Raw genomic sequence first — 20,193 nt, 5'->3', positions numbered from 1 at the left:
TAAAAACCTGAATCCATTTGAACATGCTCACTGTGATTTCATCTGAATCTGATCAAGTGGTTCTGGTTTAAATTACACTTTAAGCACAATGCAGCAGGCTCATTCCGTAACTGATTACCCATTACATTGACTAACAGCACAGCCACACACATATATCAGCACATTGAATGCTAAAACAGCTCATTTACATTTTTATTGCCTTTGAACTATTGGTTTTTGACACATAGTGGGATGCAGTAATTGTATTTAGACTGGTATCATCATGCATTACCTTCAGGTATCACTGGGTGAAAGAAATATATAAAAAAAAATCTTTGACTTTAACAAAGAAAACAACTTAAAAATCTGGCACATTCAAATCAACATCAGATCAAATACTCTACTTCAAACCTTGATCTTCTGATTAAGTCAGTGACTTCAGTGTGGTTCGTCTACAACACCTTACAACTCAAACATGTCTGCAATGCACATATACACTAATTGGGTTGCATTCTTTTTGTATTAACATCAAGACTTTAGGTTAAAATTTACATTAATTTTAAGGAAAAATATATGCTATCATTCAAAAGTTTTGGGGCAGTAAGACGAAAGTCTCGTATGCTTCCCAATACTGCATTTATTTGATTGAAGATACAGTAAAAAATATTTTTAGAATTTAAAATATTTTTTTCTATTTGAATATATTTGAAATGTAAATTGTTCCTGTGATGGTGTCACAGATGAAGATGAGTCAAAAGGTTCCAATACAAATGTCTTTAATAATAAAATAAACTCAGATAATCCACGAAACGGTAACAGTGTGTACCAGACACAGACAACAACAGACCACTGAAGAGTGAACAAGGAGGAACATAAATTCACACTGATAATGAGATGATGGCAAACAGCTGTGATGATAATCACTGTCCATAGAAATGATTTTCAGGAATACAACAGCAAATAATGAATACAAACTAAAAGTCCATGAAAATGAAACTAACAGAACATAACAGAACATAGGGAGGGGGGCTTTGGAGGTGAACAAGCTGACAAAGTGCTGGTGAGAGGAGCTAGCAAAGGGCTGGTGAGAGCAGGCAGAACAGACCAAGGAGGCGATGGAGGAAGAAGCCATGGAGGAGATGATGGAAGGTGTGGCCAGGTGGTGGTGACCAGAGCACAACCAGGAAGTTAGCCCATGGCGGAGTCGATGGAGGGAGGAGCCATGATGGTGACTTGGCAGGCGATAAACGGGGGACGACCGATGGAGATGGAGCTGTTGTTAGGGGAGCCCAAGGTGTAGACGGTGAGCCGATGGGTCCAAGCGACACTGCTGGCACAGTGTCCAAGGAGGAACCCTAGTGCCCGAGGACTGAGTCAGAGCCGGTGCGACTGAGGACCAAGGTGGAGCCAGAGGGAGGATGGAGCCCACTGGAGCCGAAGGGGTGGAGAGACGGAGTGCCGCGGATGGCTCATAAGTCTGTGGTGCAGGCAGGGTGGTGGCTGACCGAGGTGGAGCCAGAGGGACGAGGGAGCCTGGTGGAGCCGCAAGGCAGAGGGTCTCTGGTGGAGCCGAGGGTGGGAGGAGCCAAGGCGGAGCCGACAGGTCAGTGGGCCAAGGTGAAGCGAAGGGATCAGCGGTCGGAGGCGGAGCCGAGGGATCCTCTGGCTTAGGCGAAGCTGGTAAGTGTAAGGCCTGAGGCTTCCCAACGCTGTCAGGTATCAGGGGGGAAGACGAAGGGCTGCAGGAACCCAGCTGAGGCGGGGCTGGAGGACTGGCTGAGTTCTCCGATAGAGGTAATAGAGGGAGGCTGTTACCGGATTAATGATAATAATTCAAAGTCTGTAGAGGTTGACAATACAGTCTCAAAGCTGGCAAGAACCAGCGGTGATGACGAAACAGTTCATTCAAGTTGGGAGGCAGTACCTCATTGTCCCATTGTATCAACTAGTCCTCATTCAAATCCATCAAGATTCCCACTGCCATCGCTGGCTCACACCCCTGGTCAGACTCACTCTGGGGCGATGATTGGCCCTGTCCTCACTTATTTGGGCTGTGGCTCATTCATCACAGCAGGCTTAAGCTCTCTGGCTCTCTGAATCTCCTCGGTCGAGGGTGGTGGTGGTGGGCTGGGCTCTGGGTCTGGCTGTGTCCTGGATCGGGGACAGACACCTGATGATGGCCTCCCTCCATTCAAGTCCTTTGGTGTCTGGGAGGTCTATAGGATGGTGAAAGTTCCCGATCCAGAACAGCGATTTGATGGTCTCATCATCAAGGTTTGAATGGATGGCAAGATGGCTGAACTGGAGAGTATAATCCATGAAGTCCATTGGGCCACAGCACCGAACTGAGCTGCTAGATTCATATTAGTGGTTGGTTGTTCTGTCACAGATTAAGGAGTTCAAAGATGAAGATGAGTCAAAAGGTTCCAATACGAATGTCTTTAATAATAAAACAAATTCAGATAATCCACAACAGCGTAACAGTGTGTACCAAACACAGACAACAACCAACCACCGAAGAGTAAACAAAGAGTATTTTTGTGGAAACTGTGATACTTTTTTTTTTTCAGTTCAAAAGTGTATTATGCATTTATATTACAGTGTATCTTTTAACTGAAAATTGATCATCATTTTTTCTTGTCTTCAGTAGTTACTTTTGAAGGGTCTTGCATTATGAATTTTTAAAAGTACAGTTATTCTGTATAGTCTCACAATTAATATGAGGTCAAGAAAACAGCCTGGATAATTCTTATAGAAGAATTAGCAACATGCTGTTTAAAATAGTTTTAGATGTAGTTTAGCATGCCACACTACAGGTCAGCTGCATTTCATGTGAAATACCTATTTATCAGGGCTACTATGGCAAAGGCTTGGTCCATGAATATTAAATAAGTTAGATAACTGGGAAGGTTACCTAGCAACGTCAGCATGACTTAATTAATATTTATGAGACAGGTCTTTGCCATTTTTTTGACATCACAATCAGCTTGTCATCCCCCCTCCCCCCAAACTTCAAATACTGCTTTCATTGAGAATTGCCTGATTGGTAGCAAATTTCATTTCAATTGAATCAGTGAAGTTTCATATGAATTAATTAAACTTCTATGAAGGAAGATTCTTTTATTCAACAAGTTTCTATGTCTCCTTTGATGATGTAATGAGGTGTAACATGGCCCGAGTCTGTCTAGAGTTTAACCTCCTGTGTTGCCATGCAACTCCCCTCGAAACTCCCGGGACTCTCGTCTTCTCTGTTTCGAATATAACCTCTCATGTTCCACCTGACGCACTTTTATTACAAATCCATCTCTCAGCATGGCCTTTATTGGCCTGCATCAATACAGATGCGCATGCACTCTCTCTCTCTCTCTCTTTCACACTGTCATTCACGCACACACACACAACGGAAACACACTCACTCAAAACTCTCTCCCACATGTTTGCTGGCATTGCTGTGCTGGGATCAAACCTTGATCATTATATAAAGCTGCCTACATGTAGAGCTAAGAGGAGAGCAGCTTTCCTGCAATATCTGATAAGAATATTAAAGATCTTTCACAGCTCATACTGCAATAGCAGAATGCCTTTTTCTGCATGTGTAAAAGCACACATCAGATTTTGTCCTGAATATCAACATTCCAGTTAGAAAGGCTGGACTAATACATCTCAGTACAATGCAAACGCATTGTAGGGCTACATATGAGAATTTACATTTAAATAGCATTTGAAAATTTTGATTGATTCCTTCATTTAGGGTGTGAAAGGAAAGGGTTGATATAAACCCAAGATTGTTTCTTTGTTTCCATAGTTACTCAGTTTTTTTTACTATCAGACTTTTTTGTAAAGATATGCAGCAGACTGAATGTCAACAGCATCAACAGATACAACAGAGTCTTAGTCATGTGTCAAACTATCATTGTTTTTTCCCCGACACCATCAGTTCAGTTTGTACACTGTAAAAGTTTGTACAATACTTTTATTCAGCAAGGATGCATTAGACTGATATAAAGTGATAGTAAATACATTTATAATGTTACAAAAGATTTCTTTTTCAAATAAATGCTGTTCTTGTGAACTTTCAATTAGCAAACACCATTACATAAACCACAAACTGACATAAAAAGCAAAGAGTCAAACTGCCCAACTAAATGAAACACCGATCACCATAATGGTGACCAAACATTTTCAATAAAATCAACATCAACATCTAAACCTCTGTTCATTCATGTGTTTCTCTTTCCTTCAGTGATTCTACTTGTTATCATCAGGTGTCTTCAATGTTGGCAATAAAAAATAAAGAGTTCTTAATTCATCTTTGACGTCTGTCTGTTATTCAGATATTTTTGTTTAAATTTTACTTAAATTTTACTCGTTTTAAATGGTTGACATTTAAGGAATTAATTGGATTAATTCTAACTCTATTTTATTTGTTGAATTTAATTAATAATATTGCTTGTAATCTGTTGCCAAAATTTTATGGAGTAGATATAGATATATTCGTTCATCTTCGGAACACAAATTAAGATATTTTTGATGAAATCCGAGAGGTATCTGACTCCTCCATAGACAGCAATTTAACAACCACTTTCAAGGTCCAGAAAGATACTAAAGACATTGTTAAAATAGTCCATGTGACCACAGTGGTTCAACCTTATTGTTATGAAGCAGAGAATTATTTTTGTGTGCAAAAACAAAACAAAAATAACGACTTCATTCAACAATTTCTTCTCTTCCCTGTTAGTCTCCTATGCAGTTTACGTTGTAAACACAGTATAGCGCTTCTGGGTTCTACGTCAGAATGCCGGCTCATTATTGGCCTGCTCCTGCATCAGCTTCATAACATTAAGGTTGAACCACTGTAGTCACATGGACTATTTTAACGATGTCTTTACTACCTTTCAGGGCCTTGAATGTGGTAATTACATTGCTTTTTTTGGGGGGGGGGGGGGGGGGGTCAGAAACCTAATAACAGTAATATAAACTAAACCCTTAACTATACATAACTCTATACAAGTACATGTAGTTAATTAATATTACTCTGTACTTATTTAAGTAAATACAATGTAACTACATCACCTTAGGCTTAAGTGTAACCCATTTTTTTCTGATGCCAACACCCTAAATTTGATGTCACAATCATCAAATTACAGTAGGAAAATGACTAATAACAGTACAGTTGTTAGACAGAAAGTACAGGGGAAAATATAATGCAAAAACTATGGTTTATTTTTCAGTGCCATTCAAATGTAGTAATCACGAATGGGAACATGCATATTGAGTGACAAGCAATTAAATCTGTAATCTACACTAAATTATATATAATGAATTTATGAATTAATTTAAATAAGATTCATTATATTATATCATAATTAATTTAAAGTTTAGTGCCCTGATAATATACTAATTGTAAGTGATGGTGACACATAGCACAGAAATACCACAGTTTCCTGTGAATGACCCTGGAGTTTAATTGAATAATTATCCAACAAACAACTAAATAAGTGGCATGTAATTGATTAGGCAAAGAGCACAATTACCCTGCATAATTACAGTGTGAATTTTTGTTTCTCCTTTCAGGAAAAGCATGCTGACAGGCTGATACAGAATCAGCATTATCAGGTATGCCAGCAGATAAAGCTCTGCAATTACAAACACATATGAGAATACAAACACTGTGCATGTAATTGCATTACATTGCATTGCCTCTGGCTTTGTTTTCCCCGTCTCTCTTTTTCCTTGCACCGTCACACCAAAGATCCAGCTGTACGTTTTCAGATTAACAAGATTAGGGAGCTCTGTCTGATTGCTTGCTTTCTCTTCTTCTCCTTCAATCCCTCAGGAGGTCATTCGTAGTCTAGTGAAGAGGTACGTGGCGTCCATGATCCGCAACGCTAAGACAAGCGAAGGGCTGACGGAGGAGAATTTTAAGGTGCTTCTGAAACTGATTGCTCTCTATTATTCTTGCATAAACATCAGGAAATGCATGCTTACTAACTAAAAACACTACCACAAATGATCATTCTTTATTTTATTATTTTATCTCTCTTATCTTATATATTGCAATCATTACTTTACTGTACAAACATTTTTGTTACACTAGCACACTTGATACACAAACACTACACTAGCACACTTGATAAATTTTTTAAACTTAACTAAATAAAAAATGTGAAATATATATAATGATCACTATTTTAAAGGTTAACCCTAGTGGGGAAAAAACTATACTATACAGTAATGTATTTAAATTACATTTATTTTATAGATTTAAGTATACTACAAATCCTTTAACATATTTACTGACATATCACTTGAGACTTACTTATATATATTATACTGAATAAATATTATAATTAAACTATATTTGGAGTACTTTCTATTACACAATGGACATTTCTTAATATTAAGCCTAAAATTTGTTTTAATATCAATATTCGTAAGTATAGTATGATCAATGTATAATGTCAGTCTTTAAATGCAAGATATTTAAAGTGTACCTAAAGTATACTTGCAATAGTTCCATTTTAGCACAATCAAATATACTTAAGTATATCTTTAGTTGGACCTCAGCACTTCCGGATAACTAAAGTACATTATTTGCAAAATTAGTTGTTCCGAAAAGTATATCAATATAGTATAATAAAAGTACAGTTGCAGGGTATTTATATTAAGTGCATAAATATGTAAAAGTATTTGTAGTATGCTTAGCATAAAATAAATGAATTTCAAATACAATTTTGGTATACTTATTTTTCACTAGGGAAGACTGTAAAAATGCTATGCTAAAACCTGTTAATTCGTTAACAGTAACGGTACTTTCCTTAAAATATACAGTGATTAACTATATCTAAAGGGACATTTCATATAATTTTACAGTAAAATACTGTAAAATACACAGTTTTGGCAAAAAACAAAACAAAAAACAAACAAAAAAAAACGTAATTTTACAAATTACAATGAAAAACTGCAAGTTGATGTTCCCAGAATTTCCTGAGTCTTCACAGTTGATGGTTTTTTATTTAAATAATTAATTAATTTTCTTCTTATTTTTTGTTATTACATATACATATATACATTAGGGTTTATGTTACATTTGATGTTGTTATTTCATTGTTTTAGTGTTGTGTGTTATAGGATGTGTTTTGTATATATGTGTATGACACTGTGTGTACCTTCTATAAATTAGTATTTACCTCAGCTCATGGGAAAGCTACTTGTGATGAACTTTGACTATATATCGTATAAAGGTACAAGATGGATTGTAGTACTCTAGTATATAAACATGGTCACACTTTAGTTTGGGGAGCATATATTCACTATTACGACTTTTGCCTCCTAATTACTGCTTATTAATATTTAGTAGGGTAGTTGTTAGGTTTAGGTATTGGGTAAGATTATGGGATGTAGAATATGGTCATGCAGAATAAGGCATTAATATGTACTTTATAAAGTACTAATAAATAGCCAATATCCTAGTAATATACATGCTAATAAGCAAACTAGTTAATAGTGAGAATTGGACCCTAAAGAATTAGTCCAAAATTTTTGAATGCATTTTTTGTATTAGTCATCCAAAAATTCGTCATGCACAGAAACCTTGAACACTGAGTTCAATGTGTATTAATTAATCTTTTGCGAAAAACTGCACAAAACAATACAAAATGGAGTCTTCAAGCAGTGAGGATGATTTTGTTGTCCTCTCTCTTCTTAAAAAAAGAAAAAAAAAGAGAAAATATTGGGTTCATCCAATCCTGAGGTTGCGTCGAGAGGAAGGAGAGTTCCACCTCCTTTTCAAGGAGCTGCAGGATTATCCAGAGTGATTGAAAGTTTACTTCAGGATGTCAGTGGCTCAGTTTGATGCTTTGCTAGTGATACTGGAGCCACATATTAAAAAGAAGACCACCAATATATATGTATTCTGCACTTTATTTGTCTGTGCTTTGTGCTGCAAGACGAAGTGGATCAACTTGTAAGACGGCATTATGGATTTTGCCGTTCGCTTGTATGGTGGCTCTGAATTGTCACCTCTCAAAATTCTTTCTACGAATGCGAAAAATGCCGAAAATTAAACCCAATCTGATTTTTTACATTTTTTTTGCAAGTTTCGGAGGCAGTGTGTAAATGTGATTGACACAATGTGAGGTCGTATTTATTTTTTAAAGTGTGAAAATTTCAGACGAGAATTTCGGACCTTTATTCTTTTATATTTTATTTCTTTACAGTGATATACATACAGGATATTTTCATTATTATATTGCACCTGGTTAAGTCATAAAGTAACAACAATAAAATCAATCCATGAACTCCCTTAATTTTTGTTTTCTTCCTCAACCCACAGTGAAATCTTAATGGTTTAAAATCTAGTTTCAGATACATCCGAAATGTAACATGCTAGTTGTGATTTAGTTTTGTCGTGCATCAGGTCAGAATCTTCGATTCGTAACTTCTGCTGTGCTAAAAATGAGGATCTTTTTTAAATGCATTATGTAATTCTGTAACTCTCTGCTGTAGGAGCTGAAACAGGACATTTCCAGCTTTCGCTACGAAGTTTTGGATCTTCTCGGCAACCGAAAGCCGCCCCGGCGGAACTATTCCTCCAGCAGCGAGGCCACGCTTCGAGACGAGGTCAGCGACGAAGGCGAGGCCTGTTATCACAGCGATGGGAGCAGCGTCGGGGCCAAGGGCGTCTCTTTCAAAACCATCACGCCTTCAGATCCGTCGTACGGAGTCTCCGCCCTTTTTCGCTCCATCTCCGGAATGGAGGCGTCAACAGCGGCAGCGTCGTCTGCGTACAGGGAAGATAAACCAAAGATCAACGGACTGAGGAAGAATCCCTCGCCCTCCTCTTCCCTGTCCTCAGTGGCTCCAGCAAGACCTGCACTTTCACGGACTTGGAGGCGCTTTTCACGCTTCTCTAGTTCCAAGAAGAACTCCTTCAGACGGCTCGGGCTGCTGTTCTCACGCATGGGCAGCCACATTCCGCAGCCGGCAGGTGTTACTGCTGCAACCTACACTATCTCAGATGGATTGCTTCACCCGCCGGGGGCTTGGCAGGACTTGGGCTTCACCAGAGGCGACGGTCCAGTCACCCGCAGCGAGACCAACCTTAATCAGGTGGACGTGGCCGCTTTAAATGAGGGCGACAGTGTTGCCATGACAACCAACGGACAGAGAGTTAACGGGAGGGATGTTTTACTGACATTAGGACCTCTGTCCCCATCTTCTTCTCTGCACTGTGCTTCCAGTTTCTCCGCCTCCAGCTCCCGCCTCCTGGACTCGAATGAGGACGTGTTCCAGGGATTGGTCGGGCCCTGTGGCGGACAAACGCCAGACTCGTCCCGCTGGGTAACGGAACAGGACGATTCTGTGACCACGCAGCTATAGTATTGCTAGTATGTACTGTACAGCACTTTGATAATAACAATAATCAGTGATGATATCAATAACTATTACCTTAACAACAACAGATTCTTGTTTGTTCTTTTGTTTGCTGCTGCAATATTTGTCATTTCTCTCTGAGATTTAACCAAATCATTTACAAGACGGATGGGATGAATAAATGAAACGATGGACGACAGAGATTCAGAAGGGATAGAAAAGTGCCATAATCAGGCCAGGATGCATTTTTGTGTCTTCATTACATCATATCATTAAAGGGATTGTTCACCCAAAAATGACTCCCCCTCCCCATGTCGTTCCAAACCTGCATGATTATTTTTAACGAGGCCTACAACCAGTCAGTTTGCAAAATAAATCTGTTATAATTGAAAGAAAACAAGTTGACAAAAAGATTGTATCCAATATTTGGTGATAGAATATAGCATAGCGAGAGATTTATAAGATATTTTTGGTAGGCTGGTCTTTTTTGACCGTGAACACCACAAGTGTGGCTTTGTTCCATTTTGTACAAGATAAAAGAATTTCAAAACAAACTTCCTGGTTAAATATTAAAGCACACTAGTGTGATAAACAGTGCAATTTTTTTTCATATTTGATCGAATATTGACAAAATTATCCACAATTTTTTTTTTCACTCAAAAACTGAGGTACATAAGCTCAGATAAATGAGGTTTATGATCAATTAGTTCTGAAAAGAAATACAAAATCTGTCCTAATTGAAAGAAAACAATTCGACAAAAGGATTGAATCCAATATTTGGTGATAATATAGCATAATGAGAGATTTATACGCTATTTTTTGTAGGTCGGTCATTTTTGACCAGGAACACCACAAGTGGAAGAAGGTACAAAAATTAAAAAGTACAAAAATTATCCACAATTTTTGGGTGTGAGCAAAGTAATTAAGTTTTAGTCCAATGCAATAATATTAACTAAAACTAAACATTTTTGGGAAAAAGAAAATCTTCTCTGGGTCAAAATGTCCCGAACACAACATGAGGGTTTAGCTTAAAGGGATAGTTCACCCAAAAATGAAAATTAGCCCATGATTTACTCACCCTCAAGTCATCCTAGGTGTATATGACTATCTTCTTTCAGACGAACACAATCAAGAGATACATATGAAAAAATCCTGGCTCTTCCAAGCTTTATAATGGTAGTGAATGGGGGGCCTGATTTTGAAGCAAAAAACGAAAAGTGCATCCATCCATCGTACATCACATGGCTCCAGGGGGTTAATAAAGGCCTTCTGAAGCCAAGCGATGCGTTTTTGTCAAAGAAATATCCATATATCCAAATATCCATACATCATATGGATTATATTTATGATGGATAGATGCATTTATTTTGGGCTTCAAAACAGGCCCCACCGCTCCCATTATAAAGCTTGGAAGAGCCAGGATATTTTTAAATATATCTCAGATTGTGTTCGTCTGAAAGAAGATAGTCATATACACCTAGGATGGCTTGAGGGTGAGTAATTTTACCAAAATTGACTGTTTTCTTAATTCATGTTTCTGGTTGTATTGTTTATGATGCATAAATGCATGTTATTCCAAAGATAAGAATATTTGTATCCATAATCTTTCATAATAATGTAATAACCTGCTCCGCCACTTGGCTGATGTCATTTGGGAAAAGGGGACTTGACCTTCATGAATAAAACCAAATCACACACTAAATTTTTTAAACATTAAATATCCTATTTCACTCAAAAATGTCACATTGCATAAGATAAATAGTTTGCGTGTGCCATTTCATGTTGAATTTTAACCCTGAACCTCACCATTCATGCCATTCAATTCAGTATGCACTTGAATCATTGTCAGTTCATGTACTTCATTTTCATAGCAAGTTCTCATAGGAAAGTATACTTGAGCATGATATGGACCTGCAGTGTATGTTTAAGGACATGATGTTCTTGGTGGAACAGGTTTGAAATATATATTTTTTCTCTCAGTAACTGATCAGTGAGCCACTGGCGCTCACCCGGTGAAGGTTTCTCACTTTAATGCTATGATACGTGCACATCATAGTGTGACGTTACTTGTGTTATGCACCCGGAGGGCTGAAGTTATGCTAGAATCTAACATGACTGAAATCTTATTTTTGTATTTTGAATAGCATGTACAAATGATTTAATTTCAAGACTGTTTTAGTCTAGACAGACATTATTTATAGATTATACTATTATAATGTTTTTGGAGCTGTTTTTTTTTTTTTCTTTGACTGCTTACTTTTTACTGTATATGAATATTAATTAGTATATTATAATAATCAGGTATGGGGGAGATGCATCGAATAAGACATCCCCCTGCTCTGCGATGATGAATGCTGATGAACCATATACAGTGCCTTGCTAAAATATTCAGTCATTTAACCAACTCTGGTATTTTACTTAGTTATAAATGTGACATTGGTGATACTTGAATTTAGAAGGTATTTTAATTTGTCATTGTTTTATGTTGGAAAATAGTTTTGGGGCAGAAATTATCTAAAAAGTTGCAGACTATTTGATGATATGATATTTATTGGTATGAAATAAATATAAATTCAACAAAAAGATGAGTGTCTTACAGTGACGCTATTTGAACATTTCTGAGCGATGCTGTCATTTCTGCAGAAGGTTCCAAAATATTACAATGTAGGGATTGAATGTAACAAAACTGCAATGTGGGACTGTGTAATCCAGTAACATGACAGAATTGGTCAAGGCCTGATTACTTTTGGCAAGGCACTGTAAATGCTTATTATGTAAACACTTGAATGAAATACATGCTCCTCTTGTATGATTCTTACAAGTTTCTACTTTTCCTTGGAAATGTGTGAAAATACGATGAAGATAAAAAGTAGTTCTTACAGCCAGAAACTGAACTCAAGGGAATGCCGAATATGCAGATTCAATAAAGCTGAATAACCCTGGTGATGTCTTTGGTTTCTTGCCATTTCCTGACAAGATATAAATAATGTTGATACAGTACGTGCTCTACTCTTTCCCGGCTCTATCATATACAGTAAAACAAGGCCAGAGTTTTTGGTATTAACAAAACAAGTACCTTAAAATACTATGCAATGCTTTCCTGGGGCTGGGTGAATCTATGCAAACACCAGTAGTTGTGTCAAATTGGCACTTGGTAAATTCAGATAAATGTGGTGATTTAAGGTGTCCTTTTATGTAGGACAGTGGTTCTCAACTTTCACTTTGGACATCAAGTAGCCATCCAACACAATACTAAAATTATAGTTCAAAGGCGAATAAAAAAATGTCCTTTAAATGAGAAATTTTCATCAGTACAAATGTATTAGTAGGCTACTACCATGACTTTTGTTGGTGGAATAGGAAAAATGAAGCTGACGTCCTCTGCAAATCACCCTTGTGAATGACACAATGTTCCTGAGGGTCTTTGGCAGGGGTAAGATTAGCAAACACTGCCATTGTAGTAATTTGTAAACATAGCATGCTAATTTATGAGTGCAATTGTATAGTCCTGGGGAAAATCTAATTATGTGGAGTGTAGTGGCCTCTAGTGGTTGCGTACATCCATTGCACAAATACTTTTTATAGTTTAATTCAGATTCAATTTTGTTTAGTTGTATTGTTCAAAAACCTGACCTACATAAAAGGAATTTATACCACATTTAAGAAAATCTACCCTTTCTTTCTTTCTTTAAATTAATTTACTGCCAAAAATACATCAAGCCATTCTGTCATAAACATCTCTCATGCAGTCGACCCCGCCCACATTCTTCATTGGCTCGCTCATGCCACTTCGGCGTCTGTGATTGGTCCACTCCGCGCACGTCTGCGTCAACCTGCCACAGCGGAAGTGGAGCTTCAGAAGAAATAGCTGCTAGTTAAATAAGCATGTTCGGTATTTTAGTATTGCTCATTGTAAATATTTCCCACTAACAAAAATGAATGTTTTTACCTGCGTCGTGTTGTTTCTCGTAAGTGCCGCAGCTGCTAACAAAAGCGGGGACGATGAGTGGGTGCATCTGCCAAATAAATGTGAAGGTAGACTATCCTTATTTATAATTTATCAATAATTTGCTTTAAATACATCATGATCTCTTGTGCATTTCAACACTAATTTTCAGAGTTTGATAAAATCACCGAATGCAATCGCAGACACATATTTTACACAATATAAGAGGTCTAAGATTTGTTTTTATAAGACTCAGTTCAGAGATCCATGTATATCAATAGCAATCTGCATAGTTCGTTTCATAACAGCTATAAATCGAAATAGATCATTTGAACCATTTTCATTTCTAAAAACATTGAACATAGAAGTAATTGTTATTCCACATATTATTTCTATTACCTGTCTTACTAGCCTATATAATATATTAAACTATACTACAATGATTACAACTAATAATTGATTAATTCTAATAATTATTATAAATAATTGAAAGTAATGCATTGTTATTTAGAGCATTTGGGGGGAAACAAAAGCAGCAGATTCCTCTTTTCAACGGACCTACTTGGTGTGTCTCAAAACCTAGTGTGCTGCCTACCTAGACTGCATGTTTGGAACATTTTAATGTGCCTATAATGACCAACAATGCAGTCTATGTAGGCGGTGGAGTAGTTTTTGAGACAAAGCTGCTTTCTGTTCCTCTTTAGTCTACTAAATTTGATTATGGTCTGTATGTTTTTATAGTGTGCAAATTTGTAAGTATTGAGATGAAGTCTGCATTTGAAGAGACCGGCAAAACTAAAGAAGTGATAGAAACCAACTACCGTTTCCTGGATGATAAAGGTGCACCGCCAATCAAATATGTCAAATCGTAAGTGTTTTTAATGCAAACCCTGATCTTAAGCTAAATAATTATGCGTCTGGTCTAGAAAGTATGTAGTACTGTAAAGTGAACATGTGCAGTGTGAGCTTTATTGAGCAACATCTAATGCTGTCTTTTGCTTTTCAGTGATATTCGTTTCATAGAGGTGATGGAGAATGTTTGCTCAAGGATTATGCAGTACAATCTACACAAAGAGAGAGATGGCAGCAATCGCTTTGCAAAGGTTTGATATAACCTGCTTTTCTACCACCTTCATGTTTTTGCACCACAACTTTAGTGCTCTTACTGAATAATTAAAGAGATAGTTCACCCAAAAATTTAAATTCTGTCATCATTTACTCACCCTCAAGTTGTTCCAAACCTGTATAAGTTTCTTCTGTTGAACACAAAATAAGATATTATGAAGAATGTTGGTAACCAAACAGTTGATGGTAGCCATTGACTTCCATAGTAGGAAAAAAATACTATAGAAGTCAATGGCTACCGAAGAAAGAAACTTGGAACAACTTGAGGGTGAGTAAATGACAGAATTAATAAAACTGTCCCCATAACATCTATTAAACAATCTTGAGTGACTAAAACTTGGTTGTAGAGTGAAAAGTTTGTTTTGTGAATGAATGAATGAATGAATGCACCAAATTTCTGTGCCAATAATTAATGATCACATTTCATATCAGGAATGCCTTAAATGTTGCCAATATGTTTCTTTATTTGATGATCTAGTAAATGCAGGTATTTGTATGATGTTGAGACTGAATTCTTTTACTGTAAAATGCTGTGATATGTCAAACTGTATTATAGCTGGTGAGATCTGATCATTTCTCTTTCTCTGTTCAGGGTATGTCTGAGACATTCTCTACCTTACATAACCTGGTTAATAAAGGTGTGAAGGTGGTCATGGACATTCCCTATGAACTGTGGAACGAGACTAGTGCAGAAGTGGCTGACCTCAAAAAACAGGTATGTGAGTGACTGTCAGTGTAAATTGCAATTAATGTGATTCATTTTGCAGTTGCTCAAATTTATATATATATATATATATATATTATATTTATATAAAATGTTTTTTAATTTTTTTATTAATTTTTTTATTATTTTTTTATTTATTTATTCAGAAAGGATACATAAAATTGATCATAAAGTGTAAATAAAGACATTTATAATGTAACAAAAGATTAACAAAAGAAAATGCTGTTATTTTGAACTTTCTATTGATCAACAAATCCTGAAAAAATGTATTATGTTTCCACAAAAATATTAAGCAGCACAACTGTTTTCAACATTGATGATAATAAGAAATGTTTCTTAAGCACCAAATCAGCATATCAGAATGATTTCTGAAGGATCATGTGACACACTGAAGACTGGAGTAATGATGCTGAAAATTCAACCTTGTTATCACAGGAATAAATTTTCTTTTAAACAAATATTAAACTAGAAAACCGTTATCTTTTTATATATATATAATATAATATAATATAATGTCAAACCAAAACTTATTCAGACATTTTTGATATATTTTTTGACTCTGAGATCTTGTCATATTTTATTACTATTTTAAACAGTTACATTTATTTTATAGTAAATAAACAGTATAAATGAATGAAATGTGCAACAACATATATGTTGTATTGTCTTTTGACCCAACATACAATACAACATAAAACATATGGGTCACAACACAACACAATACAATACAACACAAAACAAGCTGAGACCAGTATTGTGTTTTGACCCATATATATATATATATATATGGGTGTGTGTGTATGTGTACACATTTATAATAATACTGTTCCAAACTGGTATGCTGTTATTTTCTCCTCTACAAACATTTTTTTTAAACTTCTTTGTATATTGTATACTGTATGTTAATGATGTCTTTGATTTGATATATATATATATATATATATATATATATATATATATATATATATATATATATATATATATATATATATATATATTTTTTTTTTTTTTTTTTTTTATATTATTATATTAATGGTTAAGTGTATAAAGTAACATATGTAAATGCATGATTTCCATTTATGTTCAGGTAAATGAGAGATATGATATGCTCCAGTAAGAGATGTGTGTTTCTTCCCTCAGTGTGATGTGATGGTAGAGCAGTATGAAGAAGTCATTGAAGACTGGTATAAAGGCAGCCAGGAGGAAGATCTCACCACTTACCTGTGTGAAAAACATGTGCTGAAAGGACAAGACACTGGTAATGTGAAACTAACAGCTGTTTTACTTCATCACATACCCACTTAACAGTTAAACCACTCCAGACATAATATTATGACTTCTTACAGACTAAAACTCTTGATCTCCTTTATCGGCACCGGTTTTAAGACCCGTTGTTTGTGGGAAGACTCAGACAGTTACTCAAGGCCACAGGAGCAGAAATAGTAAATGACGTACTCTAGAGCGTATGGCAGCTTTAGCTGGTGTCCTGTGCGCCCTCTTGTACAACTAAATGGACAAGAAATATTATTTATAAAAGATGCATTAAAGGGATAGTCCACCCAAAAATTCTATGATTTACTCACCCTCATGTTGTTCCAAACCTGTATGACTTACTGTCTTCTGTGGAACATGATAAATATTTTGAAGAATGTTGGTAACCAAACAGTTTCGGTTCCCATTGACTTTCATTGTATTTTTTGTGCATACAATGGAAGTCAGTGAGAACAAAACTGTTTGGTTGTACATTTTTGGGTAGATTATCACTTTAAACTGTTCAAAAGTGATATAATGACATTTATGTTATAAAAGATTTATTCTTTTGAAAAATATTAAGAAATGTTTTCAACATTGATAATAATAGTAATGTTTCTTGAGCAGAAAATCAGCATATTAGAATGATTTCTGAAGGATCATGTGACACTGAAGTGAAGACTGGAATAATGATGCTAAAAATTCAACTTTGCATTTTATATATATACATGCATACTATTTATTATTATATTTTTCCAAATAAAATCAGTACATAATTTAACACATTTGACAAAGTACCAATTGTTGAAGTACTGTAAGTAATGAAATCTTGTGAAAATACCAGTTGTTCATAGTGTAAATGAGCAAATACAAATTATTAGCTGTCTGTCTTCATATCACCAGCTTGTTGCTTCCTGTTATAGAAGATTAATGATTAATTTGGCATTGTGCTGGCTCTTATGCCATTGCTATAGCAACTAATATAGATCTGCCAGAAAAAGACATCACTTCCCGAACACACAGCTCTGATTTGATCACATGTTGCTAATAACAGTGCAGGCAGTCAGTATAAAGATCAGAATTGTGCAAACACGTACCTCTGATTCTCTCTGCAGAATGTCTTAAAGAGTCATGGGTCGGGAAAAAGGGAGACACAGCAGCTATCGCGGAGGACAAGAAGAAAAAGAAGGGCAAAAAGAAGAAGGGTAAAGACACTGAGGATGGGCAGAAAAAGGAAAAGAAGGTGAAGAAGAAGAAGAAGAAGGAAAAGTCCAAGCTTTCCAAGAGCGAAACTAGCAAGCGGAAAACCGAAGAAGCCGGATACACCTCAGATGAGGAGGAGATTCAGAAGAAAGTTCCTCTTAATCGGGAGAAAACTGAACTCTGATATAGTTCTTTGCCCCCCTTTTTTGTTTGTTTTCTGATGCTTGTCCCCTTGACATCTAAAATTACAACTGATACTGAGATGTACGTTGAGTTTTAGTCCATTAGAAGAAAGTAATATTGAGCTCCTCATTATAGATCAGGCACAACATGTCACTTGAATGTTACATGAACAGGAAGAAGCTAAAATCGAACACCATTTCAGATCCAAAAATGGCAGCTACTGTAGACCAATCAAATCAGAGCTTGGATTTAAACGTTTGCTTGTGTTTGTTCTCATGCTGGTACATGTTGGTACAATATTCCTTTCAGGAAGTGTTTTGAATCATTGAAGTTGGCAAGCTCTCGGAATGGATTCTGGAAATCCTTCTCATGGTTCTCATTTCTATTCCTCTCACTCTTTCCTAAAATTTAGTTAAGATCTGTTACTTTTACTTGCCATTCATTTCATCATTATAGATCCCTCATAGATACATACTTGGAGCTTTTTTCAGTATTAATATGATTTAGGTGGTACAAATAAAAATAAAAATTAAAAAATTGTACTTTTTTTCTGTATAAGATAATATTTTTATGTAAACATTTTGTGATGCAACAAATGCAGATTGTTTTTTTGTGATTCAACATGTCCATAAAATGTGATTTTTATTATATATTATCACAAATTTCCTTTTATTATTTTATTTTTAGATGGAACAGTCTGAACTTGGCACCTCGTAAAGCCTCTAAATATCCCACATTTCAGTAATGCAGATAATGGAAGAAACCCTGAGAAAGTAGGGACCTTTTCTTCTTTTTTTAAAATCCAAATATGGTTGCACCATTTTTACTTGATCTGTTCATATTTGTTTTTGCGTTTTCAGTGTTTATGTATGTGATGTCACTTACAGGGAATGTTTTGAGTTATTTTTTTTTCTTAATGCTCTTCTGTACAGTATTGTTTACTTCAGCTGTTTATCTGATATCAGGCGTCACTGTTTCCAAAAGCTGTATGTCTGTAAGTGTGTGAGCTCCTGCAGGTGTTTGTATGCCTATTCAGATTAGTGTTGTTTGGAGTGCGACGTGGAGTGTGTGTATGAAAGTTATTGACCTGAGATTGAACTGTATATGCAAATCTTGTAATGGGAGGAACATGTGCGGGTTTTGTGTTTCTTGGCAGCAGCTCATTAGCTGAGGCTTTTGATAAGTGAGTTGTAAATGACTGATGAATAAAAAAAGTAAACCAACAACAAGCAACTGTTGGGTTGATTTTTTTTTTTTTTTTTTTTAATAAATGTCAGAAGAAAATGTTTTGAGCAGTAGTTTTGCAGCCTTTACCACAAGGGGGTGGTAACGCCAAAAACAAAGAACAAATCCTTGCTTGTAAAAGAGACAAGGATTTGTCAAGAAGTTTTAGTGTGGGAATGTTCCTACGATATTCAGGATCGTTTCTTTTGTGTGTGTGGTCCTGATATTCCCTACGACGTTATATGGGGACCAAATGTCGCCACAAGGATTGTAATGCCAGTAATCTTTGACCTTGTGGGGACATCTTTTTTTTGAACCCCATGAGGGAACCATAATTATTAAAACAGCCTATAAATGATGTTACTAAATTGATTTTTTTTTTTTTTAATGTAAAATTGCAGAAAGTTTTGTGTGGGGTAGGTTATGGTAATACAGGTTGTACAGTATAAAAATCACGATGTTTATGGAAATGCCCCATAAAACATGGAAACCCAACGTGTGTGTGCTTATCACAACCATAGTTTTTTGTTTGTTTGTTTGTTTTTTTTTTTTTTTTTAAAAAGGGTCACAACCTGTCAAACCACGATTCCTATGGACAAAATCAAGTCCCGCCTTACATTTTTTCTTGTTCGAGAAGTCGTTTCATAGGTCACCATAGGGAAGAAAAGGCTATCGCTTCCCTAAGACCTAAACTTCCGTTTCCTGTCGACTTTAAAATGTATGTCCTTCTTATTTGTTGGTTTGTTTTGTTTTATTGTAGCAAAGCTAACTTTCTCAAGAGAAAAACACCGGAAACGGGACTTATTTGATGTACACTAACTTTACCCCCTTCATTTCTTAAAATTTATGTGGACAAACAACATCCTACAGATCTGTCGAAGCTCTTCCGACACAAGTATGGTGCGTTATGAAGAAGCTTAAGTGTCGCTCCATCTGTCACGAGGACTGTTTATCAGTAAGTGAGTGACCCTGAAGGCTTTGTCCGCATTTCCACTTCTCAATGTCAAATTCCTTTTCTGTTATGTTTGAGCAATCTGTATTATTTGCCCTTCAGTATTGGAGCAAATGGCTATTCACTTGCACAAACACATCTCAATGAATAATTCACAAAAACAAACATCTTGCACCCAGGCTAAAACCTTTTCATTTTGCTATCAGTAAGGCTGAGAGATTCTTCCTTCGG

The 20,193-nt window shown here is 36.1% G+C and overlaps 2 protein-coding genes across 5 annotated transcripts in view; both read left to right on the top strand.

Moving 5' to 3' along the window:
- The window catches only part of trpc5a (transient receptor potential cation channel, subfamily C, member 5a), a 94,408-nt gene extending 83,938 nt beyond the window's left edge, over window positions 1-10,470 (top strand). For all 4 annotated transcript variants that reach the window (XM_048197873.1, XM_048197874.1, XM_048197872.1 and 1 more), the window contains 3 exons: window positions 5,554-5,595; window positions 5,816-5,905; window positions 8,488-10,470. In XM_048197873.1, coding sequence (XP_048053830.1) covers window positions 5,554-5,595; window positions 5,816-5,905; window positions 8,488-9,360 — 1,005 coding nt within the window. In that variant the 3' untranslated portion in view covers window positions 9,361-10,470. The remainder of the gene's footprint in view (window positions 1-5,553; window positions 5,596-5,815; window positions 5,906-8,487) is intronic.
- A 2,661-nt stretch (window positions 10,471-13,131) lies between these two features.
- On the top strand, window positions 13,132-19,015 carry cnpy3 (canopy FGF signaling regulator 3). Its single transcript, XM_048197870.1, has 6 exons — window positions 13,132-13,389; window positions 14,042-14,168; window positions 14,307-14,403; window positions 15,018-15,140; window positions 16,290-16,407; window positions 17,516-19,015. The coding sequence occupies exons 1-6, from the start codon at window positions 13,290-13,292 to the stop codon at window positions 17,785-17,787; spliced, it is 837 nt and encodes a 278-aa protein (XP_048053827.1). The 5' UTR covers window positions 13,132-13,289; the 3' UTR covers window positions 17,788-19,015.
- Window positions 19,016-20,193: the final 1,178 nt, after the last annotated feature.

This window comes from Megalobrama amblycephala, linkage group LG7, assembly GCF_018812025.1.
Source record: "Megalobrama amblycephala isolate DHTTF-2021 linkage group LG7, ASM1881202v1, whole genome shotgun sequence".
NCBI classification, from domain to species: domain Eukaryota; kingdom Metazoa; phylum Chordata; class Actinopteri; order Cypriniformes; family Xenocyprididae; genus Megalobrama; species Megalobrama amblycephala.
Note: the sequence above shows the minus strand (reverse complement) of the source record. Positions and strands in the feature narration are given on the sequence as shown.

Bases quoted from the DNA above. Each gene is read 5' to 3' on its own strand.
- cnpy3 (XM_048197870.1), top strand. From the start codon at position 13,290: ATGAATGTTTTTACCTGCGTCGTGTTGTTTCTCGTAAGTGCCGCAGCT. The intron at 13,390-14,041 runs GTAGACTATCCT...ATGTTTTTATAG, and splicing joins TCTGCCAAATAAATGTGAAG to TGTGCAAATTTGTAAGTATT. The intron at 14,169-14,306 runs GTAAGTGTTTTT...TTTGCTTTTCAG, and splicing joins CCAATCAAATATGTCAAATC to TGATATTCGTTTCATAGAGG.